General features: G+C 49.3%; 1 protein-coding gene across 1 annotated transcript in view; it reads right to left on the reverse strand.

The window, feature by feature from the left end:
- Window positions 1–2,336: 2,336 nt before the first annotated feature.
- The window catches only part of FHIP1A (FHF complex subunit HOOK interacting protein 1A), a gene marked incomplete at its 5' end in the record, with an annotated part of 84,029 nt that continues 65,994 nt past the window's right edge, over window positions 2,337–20,371 (reverse strand). Inside the window, 5 exons of the mRNA XM_081091634.1 lie at window positions 2,337–4,746; window positions 10,364–10,502; window positions 10,868–11,046; window positions 15,490–16,623; window positions 19,758–19,948. Coding sequence (XP_080947760.1) covers window positions 4,493–4,746; window positions 10,364–10,502; window positions 10,868–11,046; window positions 15,490–16,623; window positions 19,758–19,948 — 1,897 coding nt within the window. The 3' untranslated portion in view covers window positions 2,337–4,492. The remainder of the gene's footprint in view (window positions 4,747–10,363; window positions 10,503–10,867; window positions 11,047–15,489; window positions 16,624–19,757; window positions 19,949–20,371) is intronic.

Raw genomic sequence — 20,371 nt, forward strand, 5'->3', positions numbered from 1 at the left:
CACTCTTGTCAGGCTCTGCAGTGACATAGGAAACCTAAGTGCCCCCTGAGGTGCCTAAAGGACATATGAACTCGTGCTGGCAGAACCTACGAGCAGCCTTGCTACTTGTGAGTGACAGCGAGTTAGGTCAGCTCACGTGTAAAACAGGAACAAAACTCACAATGGCCCAACATGACAGGAAGGGTCAGTCCTGCCTAAAATCATTCTTCATTTCAGATCTCAAGAGCAGAAGCTGCAGAACTGAAGGCTTCCTCCCACCGCATGCCTGTGCTCCCTACAGGACTTCACCGAAACTCACTCACTCAAGCCCGTTTAGCCAGTTAATGAGCTGCCTGGGTAATCAGTCCTCAGAACAAGTAATGGCCCAATAAATGCTGGGACGTGGAGAGGATTTACTGAGGCAAAATTATCCTGAAAACAGCGCTTCATCTTCCAGGCACTCTTTCTTTAAAAAGCATTAGGTTTGTGATGGTCATTCAAACAAAAAAACAAAAATCGACTCCATTCTCTTTAAATATTTCCTCAATGATGTGGTTTAAGGATGGAGTGTAAACTGGCTTGACAGTGTTCTGTTTTAAGCTGTTATTTGGTGGGGAATTGGTGTTGTGTGATTTATAGAATGATGGCAGCAGCAGGAAGGGGCCTGAGAATATCTACTTAGCACTTAAAGCTGATGTGGCATCAGCAACCAGAGGACCGCTGTTTCCAGGAAGAGCCAGTACTGCGAAGCCACGAATTACACTGGCCTGGGCCGAGGACTGGAAGGGGCACATTCAGTAGTAGCCTTCCGACACTAAGCTGTTTCATAAACATCGCAAGCATGCCTGCCAGTTCAGTAAACACAGGGCAGGCAGTTAGCAATTACATTGAACTGCCCTCAAATGAGAACTGCAGGGGATGCTGTGGACATTTAACATCACACCAGTGACATGCCTCACCCCGGCGGGGGCAGCCCTTCCCTCACGAAAGCAACTTAGACACACTGGTCCGGTTCAGAATGCATCGCAAACCCCACACGGGTCTGGAAACCAGCCCACACACCACTGCAACCAAGCTGATCTGATGCAGAGACCTCTGAAACCAGGCGCAGGCGGGCACCAGGGGCTGCCAGATGGGACAGGCAACGGAGTACTCGCATACCCTGCTTCCAGACTGTTTCTAATGGGACGCCCTCCTGACAACCACGTTACCACAATGACAGCCACTTGCTATGGAGGAGGCATCCTGTGGGCCCCTGGACGCACTGAACGCATCCTCTCTCCAGGTGACAGACACAGTGCCAGCCCCCAAACAGCAAAGCATTTTCCAGAGTAAAGGGTGGGCAAAAGTGGGTTTATAGTTGTGAGTGCATGAAACAGAGTTTATTCTTCAGTTATTAATTATTGTTATTTGTATAATAATATAAAACTACTTTTGCCCATCTCTGTAATTCTAAGAGAAATGGGGACAATTTTATAATTCCTCTAAATACCAGGAGAAGGAAGAATCCATTGATAAAGAAAATCCCACCACTAATTGGTTACTCTGGCATCATGGCTGACAACTTCTTGGCTAAGGAATTATCATTTTCCCCCTCCCCCCAAATTGTATTTGAGCTAAACTCAACTTGAAATTTCTTTGTTTAAAAATTTAAGGACATGTCCTTGGCCGTTTTGAAAAATCAATTTTAAATATCTCCTTGCTCTCATATACTTTATACCACAAAACTCACTTCATCTGAACTGAACCCCAGACCCTAAATATGAGTGGAGGTTAATGTTCTGATGTTCCAGGAACCCCTGACTGGCCTTCGCCAGCCTGGGCCATCAGGCCAGACACTGTGATGCCAGCCCCAGCGCTTCCCCCAAGGCTCTGCCCACGTCTCCCGCAAGTAGCGCAGCATTGGACGTGCCAGCCTGTCCACATGGAAAAGTATCTCTACTCTTGGGCCACGTTTTAGAGCACACGAGATATCTTTAATTTTTCCCCAAAACTTATTACAGAAATATTTCTATGTGACCAGAATATTTTACTTCATTACCAGGACTTTTCCCATCCAGAGTTCCCAGCCTCCCCCACCTCCGGCACAGGATCTTCATATCTACCAGACCAGTGTTTATTCCTCCAACCCCCTAGGGGTTGGTCTTCTACTTACAGCCTCAGCTCTTCGGTTTTCCCCTGGCACATCCACACTTTCTATAAACCATCCTTACTAACCCACCTGGCTGTTCCACTCAACCAAATGGGTTTTCTGGTTTTCCAGAATGTATTTCCAGGTCAGTTTTCTGAATGGTGTAAAACCCTGGACAAAATACTCTGCAGTGGATTCAGATACACGAACCAGTTTCCAATGTCAAACAGAGAGGTGAATGTGAATTTGCTACCAGCACCCAACCACTGGAGTTTATTTTCCTGCCTCTCACTCCGGACACTGGTCATCTCTCTCTCCTGTAAAGTAAGTCTACTTCAGTACTTATTTAATAAATATTAAGAGCCCACACCACCACCAGGTAATGGAGAGAAGCGTAAACCAAGCCTAAAAACTTAAAGAATAGTTTCCAGATGTGACTTCAGCATTTTATGTACCTAGGAAGTCCAAATTGGAAGACAAATACTTGTGCAAAACAAAGGGAGAGGATAATAACTTAGAGCTTACATTCCATCTTTCTGCTCTTTCTCTTTCCCTTTTCCAGTGGAGACTTGGTTGTGCAAATGCAAGCAGGCGCCGGGAAGCCCGCTACAGGCCAGTCGGCTGGGCCTCGTGGGTTCTCACTGCTGTACCACAGCTGGGTGAACCATTTTTCAAGCCAGACAAATTTCAAGTTGGAAATGTTCAATGAATCGGTGTCTTTGGTTTCTTGCTTAGACTTGGAAACACTGCAAGGTTGGCCCCTAAAAGCCGCTCTCAGTTCACCGCTTCATCAAGGTCCCTAGACCACAACGGGTCGCCTCTGCTCTGCAGGGCCTCAGGTACAGTTGCTTTTTCCACTCCCCTCCTGACCCAGAGGCTGATTAAAACCAAACCAGGGCTCCTGAGGCACAGCCACCAGACCTGTGGCTGCCCAATACCCTGTCGCCTTCCCCCTCCCCTATCACCTCCCCCCCCCACCCCCCGGGGGGCTCAGCAGTCACACCACAGACACAGAGAGACCTGGGGCTTCGGACGTTCCTCCACACAGGAGGCTCATCCTTGTAGGTGCTTCTCACCTGCCCCTAATCGAGAGAAGCAGAATTGAAAATCCATCAATACCAGTTGTTTAGGGTCTCATTTTTAGCCCACAATTATCTTGTGTGTTTCCCACTCTTGGTGATGGTTGAAGGAGACTGTGGCTCTACTTATAATTACTCCTCTCGGAGCAAGCTGAAAAGCAGCAGAGGCACTAACACATCACACTGGGGTCTTCCAGTGAACCCCATTATTCAAGAGGCAGTGATTCCGCGTGGAGTGAGTCACTGGCAGGCACTTGGCTTTGCAGGGCTCCCTGTGACCTGTTTGCATTTGCATCCCAATTCCCAAAGCAGGTGTACAGTTCCTGGTTCTCTACAAAGTGCAGCACATTAGGAAAAGCAAACAAAATTTAAATGATTAGCAGTGATTCTACAGGCTGCATTTAGTTTATCTTTTTCCCTCCATATTCCCCCCACACACACATCAAAAAACCACAAAAAACCCTGCTATGAAATAGCTCCACAAATTAATCTGGTTTTCATGAAACACTTCAAAAAATAATGATGGCTGTCTTATGTAAGTACATGATAGCATGCTTTCTTCTGAGCAAAATCCTAAAAAACCAAAGAAACAGTTTGCATAGGTGTATTTCATTTTGTGCAAATCTAAGATAAGGCTAGTGTTTAGGTGACATGCCAAATAATCTCTCCAGCAACAAGAACATTTCCCTGCATCCCAAATTCTCTCCAACCGCATCAGCCTCCCAGCAGACAGCTGAGACCAATGGATTTGCCTGCACCATAAGCAATCTATGTTGGGCAGAAAGCGAGTCTTGGACATAAACTGCAAAGGGACAGATGATACATGCTTACGTGATGGAGGCTCCATTTTTATTCGTCCCTTTGATGAAACGGAAGCCAAAATGCAGAAGGCAACAGGAACAGGTGTGCTTTCTTCACGTGCCATTGAAGAGCCGACCTGACAAGGGGCACTTCCAGAAGTCACTGAACCCCCATATTCGCTTGGTGTGCTCTACGCTGCAAGATGAGTCGACTCAAAGGGATGAGAGAATAACAACCAAAATATTTGAGGAAGAAAAACAGCAAAGAAAACCCGCCCACGGAGCAGCCAGCTTATGCGACTTACATTCTGTGTGACGCAGGGTGGGAAGGCCCAGCGAGAGAGAGAGAGGAGGTGCCCAGAAGGTCCCCTCCCCACAAATCAAGTATTGTCAGGAAACATCAAAGTAGAAATCTTTGTAAGCAGCTTTGCATTTAACATTCAGTCAAGACACTAAAACCTTAAAAAACAAGAACCTCTATTTAAAAAAAAAAAAAAAAAAGGCTAACAATAGGAGTCCTCAAAGTCCCCCAGGATCTTATAGCAGAGAACGGAGTGTTCCTGGGCCAAGGCAGCCAGTTCCTTCAGGAACTCGGGGAAGAGGGCCGCGGCCAGCATGGTGTTCCTCACCGGCAGGGGCAGGCTTGGCGGCACCCCCGCCACCGCGGCTCTGCTTGTCAGGAAGGGCTGGAGCACTCTTGGGGCACCATCCAGAAGGCTCCTGCCAGCTCCCGTCCTGGAAGCATCCTGAGTGGGATCTGAAACCAGAAAGCAGATGGTCACGAGAACCCTCCAGAGCCCTTTACCTCCCCCGTCCCAAGTGTGTGTTTGAGGGGAAGGAGGCGGGTGGGGAGTGTTGGGTCCAGTTTCTGTGACTGACTGAAGCCTGAAGACAGCCCTGAGCACACACTAATCCACTCGGTGGCTCACGCACGTGCACAGTAGATGACCTCCAGCACAGGGCATGAGATATTAGGCTTTAATCCCAAAGCCTGTATAAGAGAGTCTGACAAGAATGTAGGTTTATCAGGAACCCCCATGCCCAGGACTTGGCAAAGGGAAAGGTTGAAAAAGGCATCTCCTGCCGACCACTGATTCTCTCTCATCATTGATGTTTCTCTCTCTCTCTCCCCTCTTCCTTCCTCTCTGAAATCAATAAAAATATATTAAAAAAAAAAAAAGACAGAAAAAGGCATCTCCTGCCATTGCACCAACCAAGTGACGACTTAACTCACCATGATGGTAATAGGACATCCAGGGGCTCCACCTGCTCTCCCAAACTCCCATGTTTGGAGACTGCCCTACCTGTGCTGGCAAAGCCCCAGCACACAGCACTGCTGCAGGGGGAGGCGGGGCCACACGGCACTGCTGCAGGGGGGAGGCGGGGCCACACAACACTGCTGCAGGGGAAGGCGGGGCCACACGGCACTGCTGCAGGGGGGAGGCGGAGCCACACAGCACTGCTGCAGGGGAAGGCGGGGCCACACAGCACTGCTGCAGGGGAAGGCGGGGCCACATGGCACTGCTGCAGAGGGGAGGCGGAGCCACACAGCACTGCTGCAGGGGAAGGCGGGGCCACACAGCACTGCTGCAGGGGAAGGCGGAGCCACACAGCACTGCTGCAGGGGGGAGGCGGGGCCACAACCACTGCAACCTCTGCAGCTCGTGCTCCCACCTCTGGGGCTCCATGGTGACACTCCCGGCCCACCCTCCCACCCCCCCACCCCCCGCAAGCCCCTTCTGGCTGGGACCTCCAGCCTTCAGTGCAGGATAGGTTGAAAGAAGCCACTGAAATGTTGGAGATGATGGAGAGGAAGTTGGGTGCTGGGAAGACCAGACTGGGCAATTCCCATAACTGTGGGCATCTGGTGACAAGTGGCTTGGGAGCCTCCCTTAAAGGAAGGTTTCCAGGGGTTTCTATCTCAGTTTCAGTAACATAGGTCTCAGATGATAATGAGCCCAACCTTGAACATATTCAAGTGATTTGAATTTTCATATCAAAGCAGTTTCACTAATTAAAATGGTTCAACTTTCCAGACTATTTAATTCCTGAACATGTCCAGCCTTCATATAGTTATTGGAGTTATTTGTGCCGTCTTCTGCCCCCTACTCAAACAGTCTCATTACTCCTCATAAATCATTACATTCAAGCTCTTCATTATTTTGGCTGCTTTTCAGAATTCCAGTCCCATTTTTAACACTCCGAGAAGAGTGTCGCTTAACTACAGTACTAAAAATTCTTGACATTTATAGTACTTTCCATATCTCACTACTATCATCTTTAGTGTTAAAAAAAAAAAAAATCCTTCACTTTACTGCTTTAAATATCCTTTTTGATTAAAGCTCATCACAGTTCGTGCCGTAAAGAACTGGAAGAGAATCCGCTGGTACCTTTCAGCAGAAGCCCACAGCGTGTCCTGACATCAGAGTGATGACCAAAGAGTTGATGTCACTGAGGTCCTCACACCAACCATGGAGACACCCACTCAGCAGCCCCACCCCAACTCCCAGCACTGCATCTCTCCAAGGGTTCCATGAGGCTCACGAAGGATGGTGTGGGGAATGGGACACGTGGGCACTAATCCCAGACCAAGACCTGTTCTCACACTGGCTCCCCACCTGGGATTCCCGCCCCCACACTTATATCACTAGCCTTAAGAGACTCCAGTACTGCGGTGGAGAGCAGACTCTGCCACCTGCTGGCTGAGTAACATCAGGCAACTTTCTTTACCTCTGCACTGTAATGTCCTCATCTGTGTAAAGCTCTCAGAGTTGTAAGGATGAAATGAGTCAATAGGTATAATGTACACGGGGGCCTCTTGATAGGTGTCAGCCATGTGTCGTCATTACTTCAGCTACCACTGACTTTTCAAAGCACTTCCTGTTTCCTGCCCCTGGGAGGAATTCTCTGATTAGCCTCCCACCCCATCTTATTTACCAAATAGCACCTGCATTGCTGTTATGTTTTTCTTCCTCTGGGAGACTCTGAGATTTCTGAGAGCTGGGCCCCTCAATGTGTCCTTCCTGGCCCCACACACTTCCTTATTCATAGTAGAAGCTAATGAACATTTGCTGGATGAATGAGGGAAGAAACTGACCAACATCAGGTCTTCCCTACATTGATCTTCCTGGAGCTGGTTCATATTCCTGATCTCCATCTTTCTCTCTCAAATTCACTCTTCTCCCCCCCCCCCAAAAAAAGGGGGGGGTTTGTGGCTCATTTATGTAGCTTAATTCATGAATTTAAAAAGTCTTATCGCTAAGGCTCATTTACCCAGCTTGAATCCGAGACTCCAAACTGTCTTCACTATAGAAGGCAGGTGGCCCCTACTGAGGGGAACCAGGTCTGGCAAGGAAGCCTTACGGGAGCTCTGTCCTATCAGCACGGGACCAGCCTTCCACTAGGTCACCCAGCCCCATCGGGGTCTCAACTGAAAGCAAGAAAGCCAGAGGTGTGGTCCCTCCCTGGCAAGTAGCTTATATAATGTCTCGGTTTCCTCTTCTGTAAAATGGGACCAATACCTACCTCACCTCCCTCCCAGAACTAGAGACCAGGGAGAGGACTCCGAATATAAGTAGACCCGGCTCCTGTGCTTTAGAAAGTATTTGAGGGGGAAATGAAAAGCCTGGGAAACGGCTGAGCCCCAGAGACAAGGCAACAATGGATGGCTACACGGGAAGGCCATGGGCTCTGCAGCGGTGGTCACACAACCTATTTAAAGGGTAGTGAGGAGGCTCTTTTTCTCTCGGGGCCGCCAAGAGGCTGAGGGAACATGGCCTGCCTGACGGAGCAGCTCTGGCTGCCGGTGCCTGACCAAACCCTCATAAAGCACGTGCACAGAGGCCGGAGGAAGGGAAGCACAGATCAATGCCGGGGTCAGGCGTGGTTTTCAGAAACGTTGACTTGGGTCTGAAAAGCTGCAACCCAGCATTTTCAAGACTAATCCTGGAAAGCTTTCAGAAGTTAGGAGAGCAATCGTTACCGCTCTGCTGCTGGTCAGCAGTGTCAGACAGAGCACAGACACGGACATGGGAAGCCCAGTGTTTGACCTCTTCCCGGGATTCCTCATTACACGTTGTTGCGTGCCCAGGGAGAGCGCTCCTGGACTCAGCTCCTCGGCAGCACCTGCTTCAGAAGTCTGCTGTGCACGGGGGCCAGGGCCTTCCTCCTTCTGGGAGTCTGAGTTTTTTCAAGTGGAGCGGAGGCTGCCACTTGGCTAACCTGAGAGAAGTTAATGTGGAGAAACTCCACAAAAGGAAAGTCTTAGATCCCAAGAGAAGCCCCACTAAGCAAAGTCCCAAGTGTCACAGACTTGGAAAAGCATCAGCCGCAGCTGATTAATTTGACAGCATCATGTGGGAACAAGCTCCCCTGGACACATATCTGGTGGCCACAGCCATTGGTCCGAAGCCAGGACAAAGCACCAGGGGTGAGTGACCCCATCCTTCAGCAGAACACGCACCTCTGACGTCACGCACCTCTGACGTCAGTCAGCGTGTGTGCACTCAGCCCGTGAACGAGGCAGACAGTCGCAGGCACCTGGGCCTCATGATCCCGCCTGACTACCCTGGGCCCCCACTTTCAGCTTCCTTATATGAAAATGAACCTCACAGTACCTTTCTTGCCCATTTCGCAGTGCTTGTTTGAAAATAAAAGTTGACCGTCTGGGAAAGCACTTTACAAACTATGAAATACAAAGGAAGACCAAGTCTGGAGTGTAATGTAAGGAACTGAAGTCACCTCCTGCATGGCAGACTGAAAGACTGGCCAGCCTTTTTGCAGCTCTTCCCATCAAGAGGTGGGGGTTTGCTGCTCTTGGATCGGGGCTTCCCCGGGGACTTTGGCCAACAGCATGCAGGATTCCAGAGCCTCAAAAGATTTTCTGTGTTCCTGCTCTCACTTCAGCCCTGTGGCTGTGGCATTTGACCAGCAGGGCTAACCTGCTGGATGAGGAGAAACACACACCCCTGCCATCCCCATCGCCCAGCCAGCAGCCACCCATGTGACTGAGGCCATCCCAGACACCAGCCACCTGCAGACAGCAGCCCATGAGCCAAACTCAGCCAAGCCCAGCCCAGGCGACCATGCAGACTGAGTCCTCATAAGTGGCTTTCTATTAACCCACTGTCTGTGCAATGGCTTGGTATGCACAGGAGCTAACTGACGCACCCTCTCTCACAGGGTGAGATGTGGTAACACCCTCCCCGTTCAGGGGGAACACAGCTAACAGACCGGCTGTGCAGGTGGCTAGCAGAGGCCGCATGGGCCTGCAGTCCTCCTTCCCACAGGCTCCTTTCCCTCCACGAATGGCCTGCCTGCTGTCCTCTAGGCCAAAGCCTGAAGCCCCTCCCAGTGGCACAAGGCCCACCTTTCTTGCAAAATCTGCCTTGCGATGCCCTAAGGGCTCTTCACACCCAGAGTTCTACAGCCACAGAGGAAGTCAGAGAAAGAAAACAAATTCTTCACATAAGAGTCAAGGAACCTGAGGCCTTGGTGAGGCCAGTGACTAATATCAAAGAGCTGCAGAGACGAGAGGCCAGCCTTCGGAGCTTCCCTTAAAGGGTTAAAAATTGCCCTGAGGTAGATTTCTGCCTGTGGGAGCCCGTTTCTGATCACAAGCCTTTAGCCTACGACTGAGAGCCCCACTCTCACCACTCTTCTTCGTCTTTAAAATGCTGGGTTGCAGCTTTTCAGACCCAAGGAAAACACGGGGCATTTCCTGGTCTGCACACCCCCAGGCCACAGTGATAGCTTGGAGGACAACCGGCCATTCAATCTGTCCAAGCTGAGCTCCCCAGGCTGGCCGGCCAGCAGGACGACCTCAGCTCTCCTGCGGGGCACCCACCTACCACCCTCCCTGCCCACCTTGCCAGGCAGGCCCCGTGAGCTGATGAAAAGTCACCTTCCGGAACTTTAAGCGGAGCATAAACTTTCCTTCTCCCAGTCCAAATGAATAGTTTTTACCTTCTAGAGCCCTGAAGCACATTTATTTGGGGCCCAAGAGTCTCTGAAAACATAATGAAGAGAACAATGTCCTCCTCAGGGTAGGGCTGGTTCAGGGTGTGCAAGGATGCCTCCCGCCCGAGGCACTGAGTTATTTATTCTGGGCCCAGGACAACCCACACATCACTCCTTCCCTAGGGAAGCAAATGCCCGCTACACCCTCCAAACAGGCGAATGGGCCGGGTGTGGGCTGGCAGACCTTTCTTTAGGCTCAAGAACACTAACAGGAAACTCCTCGCAGTTGCATAAAAAAGAAAATACAATTTAGATGCTTTAGAGCCCAGGAGCCTATGCAGCATCTCTGAACCCAGACGGGGAGGCGGGGAAATGGAGGAGCAGGAGGAGAGACGCAGGGGAGGAGCGCGGCTCACCTTTGGTTAGCGACTCAGCTGTCACGTCAGACATGTCCACTCGGAAGAGCAGGTATTGCTGGGCTTGTATGAGGAGCCCTGGGAAGTCTCTCTCCACAGAAGCAAACTGTTCAATCTTGTTCTTCACAGATGCGAGGACCTGTCAAATGGGCGCTAATGATGTTACTGCTTCAAATGGAATGCCAGCCCCAGCTGTCAATCTCTCTCTCAGGGGTGGCCCTCCGTGCAGGAACTGTTCCTTTTGACATTTGCTCACTCTTTACTGACCCGCCGGGGTGTTTCAGTAGGACGCCCTCTAAACAGCAAACTAAATGAAGTTTTGCTATTTGCTTAGAATAATCTACACACAACTAGCAAAACAGGATGAGGAAGGAGAGCAAATGAATGAGAACAGAGGGATTTAAAAAAAAACAAAACACAAAATAACAGGGGAAGGAGGGGAGGAGCCCTGCTCATCAGTACCCGTAAAATCAACAGGGGTGGATGTGGGCTCAGCTAGCGCACCTGGTAGAGAGAGCGGACGCTTGGCTGGAAGACCATGTTGGTGTTGAGCAGAAAGGAGCGCAGGAGTGGCTGTGGGTAGCTGGCCAGCTGCGTAATGATCCCGATGAGCAGCAAATTAACGTGCAAAGAGTTCTCCAGCATGTTCTCCAGCTTCGACAGGACCACGCTGATGAACGGGCCTGAGGGAGGGACACAGGCTTCAGGGCTGGCGGGCACAGGGCAGCCACGGGGGCCACAGCTCCCAAACCACAGCCCCGCCAGGTGCAAGTCCAATGCAGACACGGGAAAGGCAGCCGGGTCTTCCCCTGCCTCAAACCCAAGCACACAACAAACCACCACCAAAAAGGAGAGCAGGCAAATGGGCATGGGAGCTACTATCTTGACTCCATGAGCACTTTTAACACTTGGGAAACTATCATAGACCTGACAGATAATTTAATTTTTAAACTTAAGGTATACTTTTCCACACTGTTTCTGTACTCGGTGCTGCCTATGCTCAAAGCCATGACGTTTTTCAGCTCATGACCCAGCATGTTGTAGGGCTTTATGCAAACATGAGAGGCCACAAGTTTGGGTAACAAAAAAAAAAATCTTTGTGCTATTAAAGAATAGCACACCTATATGAACTGTGTTTATCAGACAGTTACACTGTGAATGGGGGCAGTCTGTCCCCAACAAGCACTGTGAGAAAGATTGTCTTGTCAAATGTCACCGTTCGGAAGGACAAGGAGAGAAAGACAAGGTAAATGAGGCAGGTAGTCCTGAGCAACTTGGTAACCACCCTTCAATTTTCAGATGGGAGGAAGGGAGAGAAAGGACTTCATCTGGAGAGATACAGTTTGGTATGCCATAGCTTCCTTAAAAAAAGAAAATCCATATTTCATTAAAAAGCAGTTCCTAAGAAAATTAAGAAAAAAAGAAGCTTCGACTAATTTGGGTCACCAGAAAATTAATATGCTTTGAGTTCATTGAAGACAGGGGAAAAAAATCCAGAAAATTAATCTGGCAGTAATAAAATTACCGGAAGATATTTCCTAGTTTTACCATAAAAATGGTCCATTAAGCAAAATCAATGAGAATTTTGTATTTCCCCCAGTGGAGCTATTGATGATGCCATGAAACCATAGCATATTTATAACAAAGCACATATCCTTTGATGGATAAACGTGCCTTATGAAGACGTCACCAACATCAGTATGAGTTTAACTTCACCACAAGAAGCTTCGTTCAGAAGCCGTGGTGCTGAGAAATGAGCGCACCAAACACTAACCTCTTTCCTACGCGGGCGAGTAGCAGGGCAATAGTTCCGCTGCCAGGAACACAAAGCAGGCCTCTGAGGGGCCTCAAAACACAGAGGAGGCACCATCCCCTCGAGAACCGGACTGAGCGTGGACGCCCCAGCCTCGGGATGGGGGTGGGGCTCCCCAGTCACAGTCGGTGGCCCCGAAGGCCAATGGCCTCTTCACACAGCGCCTTTGGAGAGCCTTTGCTTGCAAAACAACCCTGGCAGTGCTTGCCAAACATATTCAGGAAAATTAATATGCTTGGGTTGAAACCCCAATTTGAAGCATCTTGAGGGACTTCCATCAAGAACCCCAGAAGTGTCCTCAGGCATCACAATGCAGTTCTAGCTTTCCAGGTGGATCCACAAGAGGCTGCTGTCCTCACCCTCCTCAGCCCGGACCCAGTCTTTCACATCCCCTCCTGCCCACCCTGTACATTGCCAGGCTCCACACCTGCTTCCTTCCGGAGGGAGCAGACAGGTGAATTAAACCGTGTGTAGGGGAGGAGCGTCTCCGGTAACACACATGGCCTTAATGTGAACCCTCAGTTTCCCTGGCACATCCCCGACTACACTTGGCCTCAGCCGGCCATCCCACAGACATGAAGGTGGCTGGCCAGGCAGTGACCAGGGCACACCATCTGTAGTCCAACACCACTGCAAGGGCAGAGAGAAAACCAGCGTAATCGCACCCTGGGAGTGTGCCATCACTGTCCACCTGAATGACAGGATATTAGTTCAAAGCCAGAAGACGGTCATTATGAGCCACTAATGACATTAATTACAACTTCTTAGCCATGCGCAATAAGAAATAGACATTAAACCCTTTCAAACTCCTGTTTTATTCTTAGTTGATTTCTAGCACTTTAAAAGCAGTTGCGGGGGGATGGGGGGGGGGCATGACCGGTAAGCAGAAAACTCAGCTACAATTCAGAAAGGCACAGGTGTGTATGGGGGTGATGCCTGAGGAAGAGTGACTGGTGGCATTTCTGAGGTTCTGGATGGAACCCCATAAAGTTGCTTTCAAATTGGGGTTGCAATCCAGAGTTAATCCCCCTCTTCTTCTAGGACAGATAAACTCCACAGCCATAAGATATGTAATTTTTCAGAACTATGGCAATCTCTACTGCCCTTCCCTGTCACTCGCCCCCCTGTCCTCAAGTGCCCCTTCCCCTGCCTCAATATGACCCCCCCCCCTCCTGTATTTCCTGGCTCCAAGGAACGGAGCTGCCATCAGTTCTGTACCCCCTGTGGCCCTCCTCCGAGAAGCCTCCTCCACTCGCTGCCCTGGGCCCCCATAGGACTTGGCACACAGCGACTGACAATGCATTTCTCACTAAAAGAGTTCAGTTCTTTGTTGATGTCTCCTCTAAACGTCCGCAAACTCCTTCATTTTTGTGTCTTTAGTACCTAGCATAGGACCTGCCACATAAAGGTCTCTAACAAAATCAATTAGATAAATGAAAGGGAAACTTCGGTTTTGCTGAGAGGCAAACTCATTTCGGCGGAAACCAGGATCCTACGCAGAGATGGACGTTCAGCCTAATGCTGCAGAACACACAAGGACGAAGTTCACATACGCGGGAAGAGTAAAGATGTCTCCTGAATTGTGTATGCGTTAAAATGACCTATATATGTCAAAAAACTACGTTTTGTTGGCTCTCAGGTGTATGTATCATAAGCAAAATATTGATGTTATTTAATACGGTATTGTATTAGCTCTTTTCTTTTCTTTTTTTTTTGCCCTAAGCTATACTCGGTTTCCTCAATTTACATATTTCCCAGGGATGAGACTCCTTGATAGAAGGCTGGCATTCTGAGGAAGGCTGGTCATTCGCCCTTCGCCCAGGGCCCTGGAGTCCTGGAGAACCGTTGGGAGTTCCCGCTGGGTGAGAGTCAAGGGGACCTGCTTCAGGCAACACTGGGACTCCTGCGGTCCCTCTGCCCCTTTCCGTGAACTGAGCTCTCTGCCCCTCCTCAGTTGGTCTGGGGCCTTCCCTCCCCTCCTCCTCCCTATCGACTGGGAAAATTAAGCTCATTTAATCCTTTCTATTTATGATTGACTGACTGATTGAATTTTAATTAAAACCCGTTCACGCTGAAATGTTATCTCAACTAGAACCTCCAGCCTTTTAATTGTGGAATTAAAAGCTTTCTCCCCATTTAGGCGTCAGTAAATAGAAGAATAAGTATTGGAGGAGGATCATGAACCCGCAGGAAGCCTACCTGGCTGGACCTGGTGATGTGACTCCCTCTGTGTTGGTTGACTGGAGGAGGCGGGAGCAGGTCGCTCCTCCCCATGCTGCCCGCTACTTGCCAGGGAAGGACCAGCCGAGGCTGCTGGGGCTGCCAGCAGCCTCAATAATGACCCCCAGTATTACATTCAGTCCTCACGGGGGAGAAGGGCGGGTCGGGAACACCAGGTCACGTGGCTGAAAGTGCCAGAGCCAGGATGCCCCGGGAGGCCTGACTCCAAGGCCACTGTCTGTCCCGCAGTGACGCCAGCTCCTTGAGGGCCTCTCCTTGCTACCCGAACACCGTCGGGGGCCCTGAGCTTGATGAACCCTCTGTGCCTGACCCTCTGCCTCACCATGTGCAGGTTTGGATGTTACTGGCCAATATTTAATGACATTCTGCACCATAATTCCTCATCCAACCCACTTACCTAATATCCTCCCCTATCGCTTTGCCTCTCCCGTGAGTCTGCCTGTGGGGAGGGTGTATCACTGGGACACCCACTGTAGCAGAGTTGAGTTTATGTGGTTCTCCTGGACCTATTTTCGGATGAAGATTTTGTGATTATCTGAAATGAGCTCCCAGGCAAAGGCCCAACTAACCAATGGCCCGATGTGTCCACAGGTGGTTCTGGGTGCGGACCACCTGCTCTGGTCAGCGTGCAGGGGCTGGGACAGAGCAGAGAACAAGCCAACACCTGGCCCTCATGGAACATACACTCTAATGGGGGCGGGGGGGGTGCTTTTAAGAGAATTCACATGAAATAAATGCTAAGGAGGAAAATAAATTAGACTACAGGAAACGAGGCTATTCAGTAACGAGACTGGATTTCTTATGTGGTTTCAGCAGCCCTATTACTATCACAGGCATGACAGTAAAACTTAACCTCTAACTTACTGGTGGGAAAAAAAATACAACAATCATGGCAAGACGGACAAAATAAAATAAAAATGAAACCACCCCTTCTCCACTCTTCATAAAAATACTTCCGCCCCTCCGTTAGGTAAATGGCTAATGCCCCTCGCCCCCACCTACCTTACTCTCCTGTGTAACATGCACAAGTGCTTTCAAAAGCAGAAATCACAAAGCAAGCTAAGTCGGTCACCTGTGAACGGGGCGCTCTGAGTCCTCACGGGACGGCGACTGGCACAGTCAGCCTCCTCTCTCACCCCAAAGGGGGAGGGCACGGTCTCTTCGGCAGGAGCTTCCGCCATCAGAGAGTCAAAGTCATCCTCCTCCTCCTCCTCCTCCTCCTCCAGGTCCTTCTTCCCCCCTTCTTCCTCCGGCTCTCCTTTGCTCTCTTCCTTCCCCTCTTGCTCTTCTGGGAGGAGCAAGGGATCAGGACCCTGGGAAGAGGAATTCTGCCCCATCAAGCCCTGGGTGCCAGAGTCCAGTTCTTTAATGATCTGGTCGTACTGGGCAATGAAATCTTCACCCTCCGGGTCAACCGCCATGGGGTCCGCACCGTGCTCTGCCTCGGAGACAGGGAGTGCTGCCTCTGAGTTTGATTCCGGGGCCACCGGGAGCCCCTTCTCTGGTGGTGGCTCCGCGGACACATTGGGAACCACGTCTGAGTTGTCCCTGTGATGCTCCTCCTCAGAGTCTGTCTGTGGCTGAGGGCTGGGCAGGGGGCCGTTGTTCGTGGGGGGGCTCTGCCCCTCGGTCTGGCCCTGGGCCGGGGGCCTCGCAGGCTCCTCCTGTGACTTTCTGGTGTCCTCAGCGTCCTTCTCCGCACACAACCTGTACACCATCACGTCGTCCTGAAAGTCGGACTCCTCGATGTACGACCCTTTGAAGCGCAGGATGGCGTTCTTCTTCATCTCCTGGATGTGTCTGGGGGGCTCGATGGGCGCCGGCGGGCCAGGATTCTCCAGGTCGGCCCCCGAGGAGATCCCGGTGTCATAGCTGTCGTCCCACTCCAGTTCCGTGTGGCCCCTGTCCTTTCTGGGAGGCAGCTGAGGCCCCGGCTCCCTGGGGAGCTGCTGGGGAAGCCTGAGCCTGAGCCCGGGGCAGGCGGGGCTGGTGGTGCTCTCCTCCGTCAGACTCTGGAGGAAGGTGTCAGGGTCCGGGGAGTCTCCGTCATAGAGGGCGGACCAGACCCTGCAGTCCCTCATGCAGTGGAGGATGTTGGTGTGGGCCTCCCAGAGGTACTGCAGGTAGCTGATGTCCAGGGTTTTGCCATACTCCACGATGCAGGCCGATGGGGAGGACGCCTCAGGCAGCGGCTGCTCCAGGGGCCCTACAGGAGGCAGAGGCAAATGAATGAGCAGGGACACTTCAGAGAGGTGGGGGGACAAAGGCCGTGGGCGGGGATGTGGCTCATCTGGCTGCTGAGACCTTCTTTCACCAGCTACTTTGGTTCTAATAATTTCTGATTAAATGATTTTTGAATAATTTAAAATGCTTAGATTTTAAGAAGGAAAGATAAGAGCAGGAAGTCTACCCTAAAGGAGATGTAGAACCAATGGGGCCAGTCAGATACTGGCTGTCTCCAAAGGAAAACTTACTTGGTAGCAGTCCTCAGAGAAATAAGAGCTGATCGTGGCAACCTCTCAGGTTGCTGAGAGGATTGAATTAGGTAATATATCGGATGTAGTACCTGCCACAGTGTAGGTAATGATTTTAAGGATTTTTACTTTGATTCAAAAATGGAAGGCCTGTAATCCATGAATTTGGGGAGCAGATTTTCTCTGGAAAACACTGGGTTTTTAGAAAAGCCTGTTGACTTGTGCTGCCTTCCTGGGAACTATTGTGGTTGATATGTACCAAATGGTCTCTTTATGATAAAGTCCTATTCACTACCAAAATGGTTCTTTTCACCTAAGGATGCTTCAAGTGTTCCCATACTCTGCCTTTGATGTTCAAGTTCTTTACTGCAGAACTGAAAAATAGGGACTTCAGGGGAAAAAAGGACTCAAACAAGGAAAAATATATACTCTGCAGTTTCCTTAAACATCTCCCATGTGGCAAGTGCTTTATCGGTGCTAATTCAATCCTCACAACAACCTATGTGGTAGATAGTACTTTCTGCATTTATAGATTAAGAAACTGAGGCTGAGCCCTAGCTGGTTTGGCTCAGTGGACAGAGCATCGGCCTGCGGATTGAAGGGTCCCGGGTACAATTCCAGTCAAGGGCATGTGTCTGGGTTGTGGGCTCGATCCCCAGTAGGAAGCATGTAGGAGGAAGCTGATCAGTGATTCTCTCTCATCATTGATGTTTCTATCTCTCTCTCTCCCTTTCCCTTCCTCTCTGAAATAGACAAAATAAAAAATATACTTTATGCCCTAACTGGTTTGGCTCAATGGGTAGAGCGTCGGCCTGCGGACTCAAGGGTTCCAGGTTCGATTCCGGTCAAGGGCATGTACCTTGGTTGCAGGCACATACCCAGTATAGAGTGTGCAGGAGGCAGTTGATCGATGTTTCTCTCTCATCGATGTTTCTAACTCTCTATTCCTCTCCCTTCCACTCTGTAAGAAATCAATAAAATATATTTAAAAAAATATACTTAAAAAAACGAAGAGATCTTCTAAAAAAAAAAAAAGAAAGAAAGAAATTGAGGCTGAGACATACTAGTAAGATCACCCAATTAATTGGTCAGTGGCAGAGCCACCGCTCAAGCACAGGCTGTCTCCTGTCACTCCCTGCTCTTATTTCACTTGATGCCACACCTTTGCAAGCTTCTTGTCTCCTCATTATCTAAATCTCCTCCAGACTAGGCCAGAATGGGACCTTTAGGAATATACATTTTCAGGCCATCAAGGTGGACATAATTCATTTCTTATGGTTCTACTGCTAAAAGGTTAGTGTTGACCTCTTATCCCCTATAAATAAAAAGACACTAAAAAAACAATACTAGCAATATTTATTTAGCACTTACTACATGCCAGGTAGTCTTCGAAAGCTTTACATATCCAAGGGCACTTATCCTTGGAACAACACTTTCAGGCAGGCACTACTTTATATATGAGGAAAACAGTTTAAAAGGTTAAGTAATTGGCCCAAGAAAGTAACAGAGCCCAAGATTCAGAATCCTAGTTCTTAGCCACTGCACAATAATTATAGCATCTATCTCCCCACCCACCTAACTACCTTTCTATGTAACCACCCATCCGTTAGAGCATTTGTCTGCTGTAAGGAACCCCAGAGGTAGCACAGTGGAAAGAACAGTGGACCTACCCGCTAGGTAACCTTGAACAAGCTAATCCCTCTCTCTGAATTTGTTTCTTCATCTCTAACCTGGGCATACTACCTTCTCCAAAGAATTAAATATGATAATACAAGGAAAGAAAGTTTCAGGCACTCCACAATTGTCCATTTAACTTGAATTTTGAATCTGTGGCAAAATCAGCCACAGAATCATTCTTGAAGTAACATTTTTAGTAAAGAAAGACATCAAGTTTCAAATATGTTTTTTAAAAAATAATTACTTGGCAGGAAAATCAAAGAAACCCACACTAGTTTAACCAACAGGAAAATATACCTAAAATCCATCTTGTTATACTACCACAAAAATTATTAATTTTCATGCATATACTGTATATTTAAAGAGCAAAAATCAGTATGACAACCTTAATTTCTAAAAATTACATTTATACCAAATAGGCTGATATTTTCTGAATCAAGCAGACTAGGGCCTAACGGAAGTACACCTGAATGAACAGAACACAGATCAGATCACCCAAATCAACACCAGGACTGGGCCACATGCTGGTGGGGGCAGGACAGGCAGAACCCTCCTGGACTAAAACAGCCCTCTGACCGCTAAAGATACACGACGCCTCCTCGTTCCAGCTGCCTGCAGGGAGCCAAGGCTGATAGGTGACTATTTCCATTTTACTTGTACAAGATCAAGTACAGCTGGCAAACAGCACATCACTCCTATAGGTCAGTCAAATGACTCAGATACTGTTGATGTACCCCAAATTTTGACCTTTATGAGATGTATCACAAATTTCGAGTTTTATGGTGATACATTATTGACAGGCAAGCGCCCACCAATGGGCCATTTCAGAAATTAAAATAAGAGCTAATTCTATCTTAGCTCTTCCATCTCCACATCCCTCGCCGCTATTTTGCTTGAGAAGACATAGTATGCGTCTTCCTTTACATTTGGATTCCGAGGGCGACACTAGAAATCCTAGTTAAAATAAAGGTCTGGGTGCATGGAATCGGCAACAGCTGGGCATGAAAATGAACACTAACTACAAAGTGTCATAACTCCTTATGATGCAGAAAAGGACCCTCAACGAAATATTCATAAAAGACGCAAAGCTCACCGTCTTATTCTCCATCTTCTCAAAGAGACCCACATCCCCAGGAGAGACAGAATCTGGTATCCTTTTGTTTACAGAGCATCACCAGCAAGTTCCTACCTGAACTATCGTACGTACACTTTGACCAGAGGATATAATCCCTCTCTTGGCTCCCCAGCGTCAGGGTGATCCCGCTGGAGCAGCAGACCGGGGTCAGGGCGAGCAGCTTGGCCGCAGACACCGAGTAGCAGTCTCTCTCCTTCACAGCCCACCTCTGGCTCAGCATCATGTGGTTGCAAGGGATCAGATACCTGGAATGACAAAGGGTGGTATTCAGTCTCTGCAATGTCGGTTCCCAACCAGCACCTCCTCAGCCATAATCAGGACTAATGGCCAGGGGTGACCCATCCTCTCCACACTCTCAATCCATCTATCCCACCAGCCCCCGGGGTTCTCTCCCTTGCTTAAAATTTGTCAAGAGCTTCTTTCTTCTGACAGAACAACCCCCTGTGCAGAGCATTTGAGGGCCTTCACAATTCAAGCTGCACAAACTTCCTCATTTCTTAATGGAGCTGCTATCCTATCCCTCTTTGCCTCTGTGCCTCTGCACCCACTGTGACCTTCACCCAAAAGGTGCTTTCCCTGCATGACAAATGCCCTGTCATCCTACAAAGTCCAGCTTCAGTGTTACCTTTTCCAGGAAGGCTTCCAGGCTACCTGCTCCAAGAAGACAG

Source organism: Myotis nattereri, assembly GCF_964212035.1.
Source record: "Myotis nattereri genome assembly, chromosome: 5".
Lineage (NCBI taxonomy): Eukaryota > Metazoa > Chordata > Mammalia > Chiroptera > Vespertilionidae > Myotis > Myotis nattereri.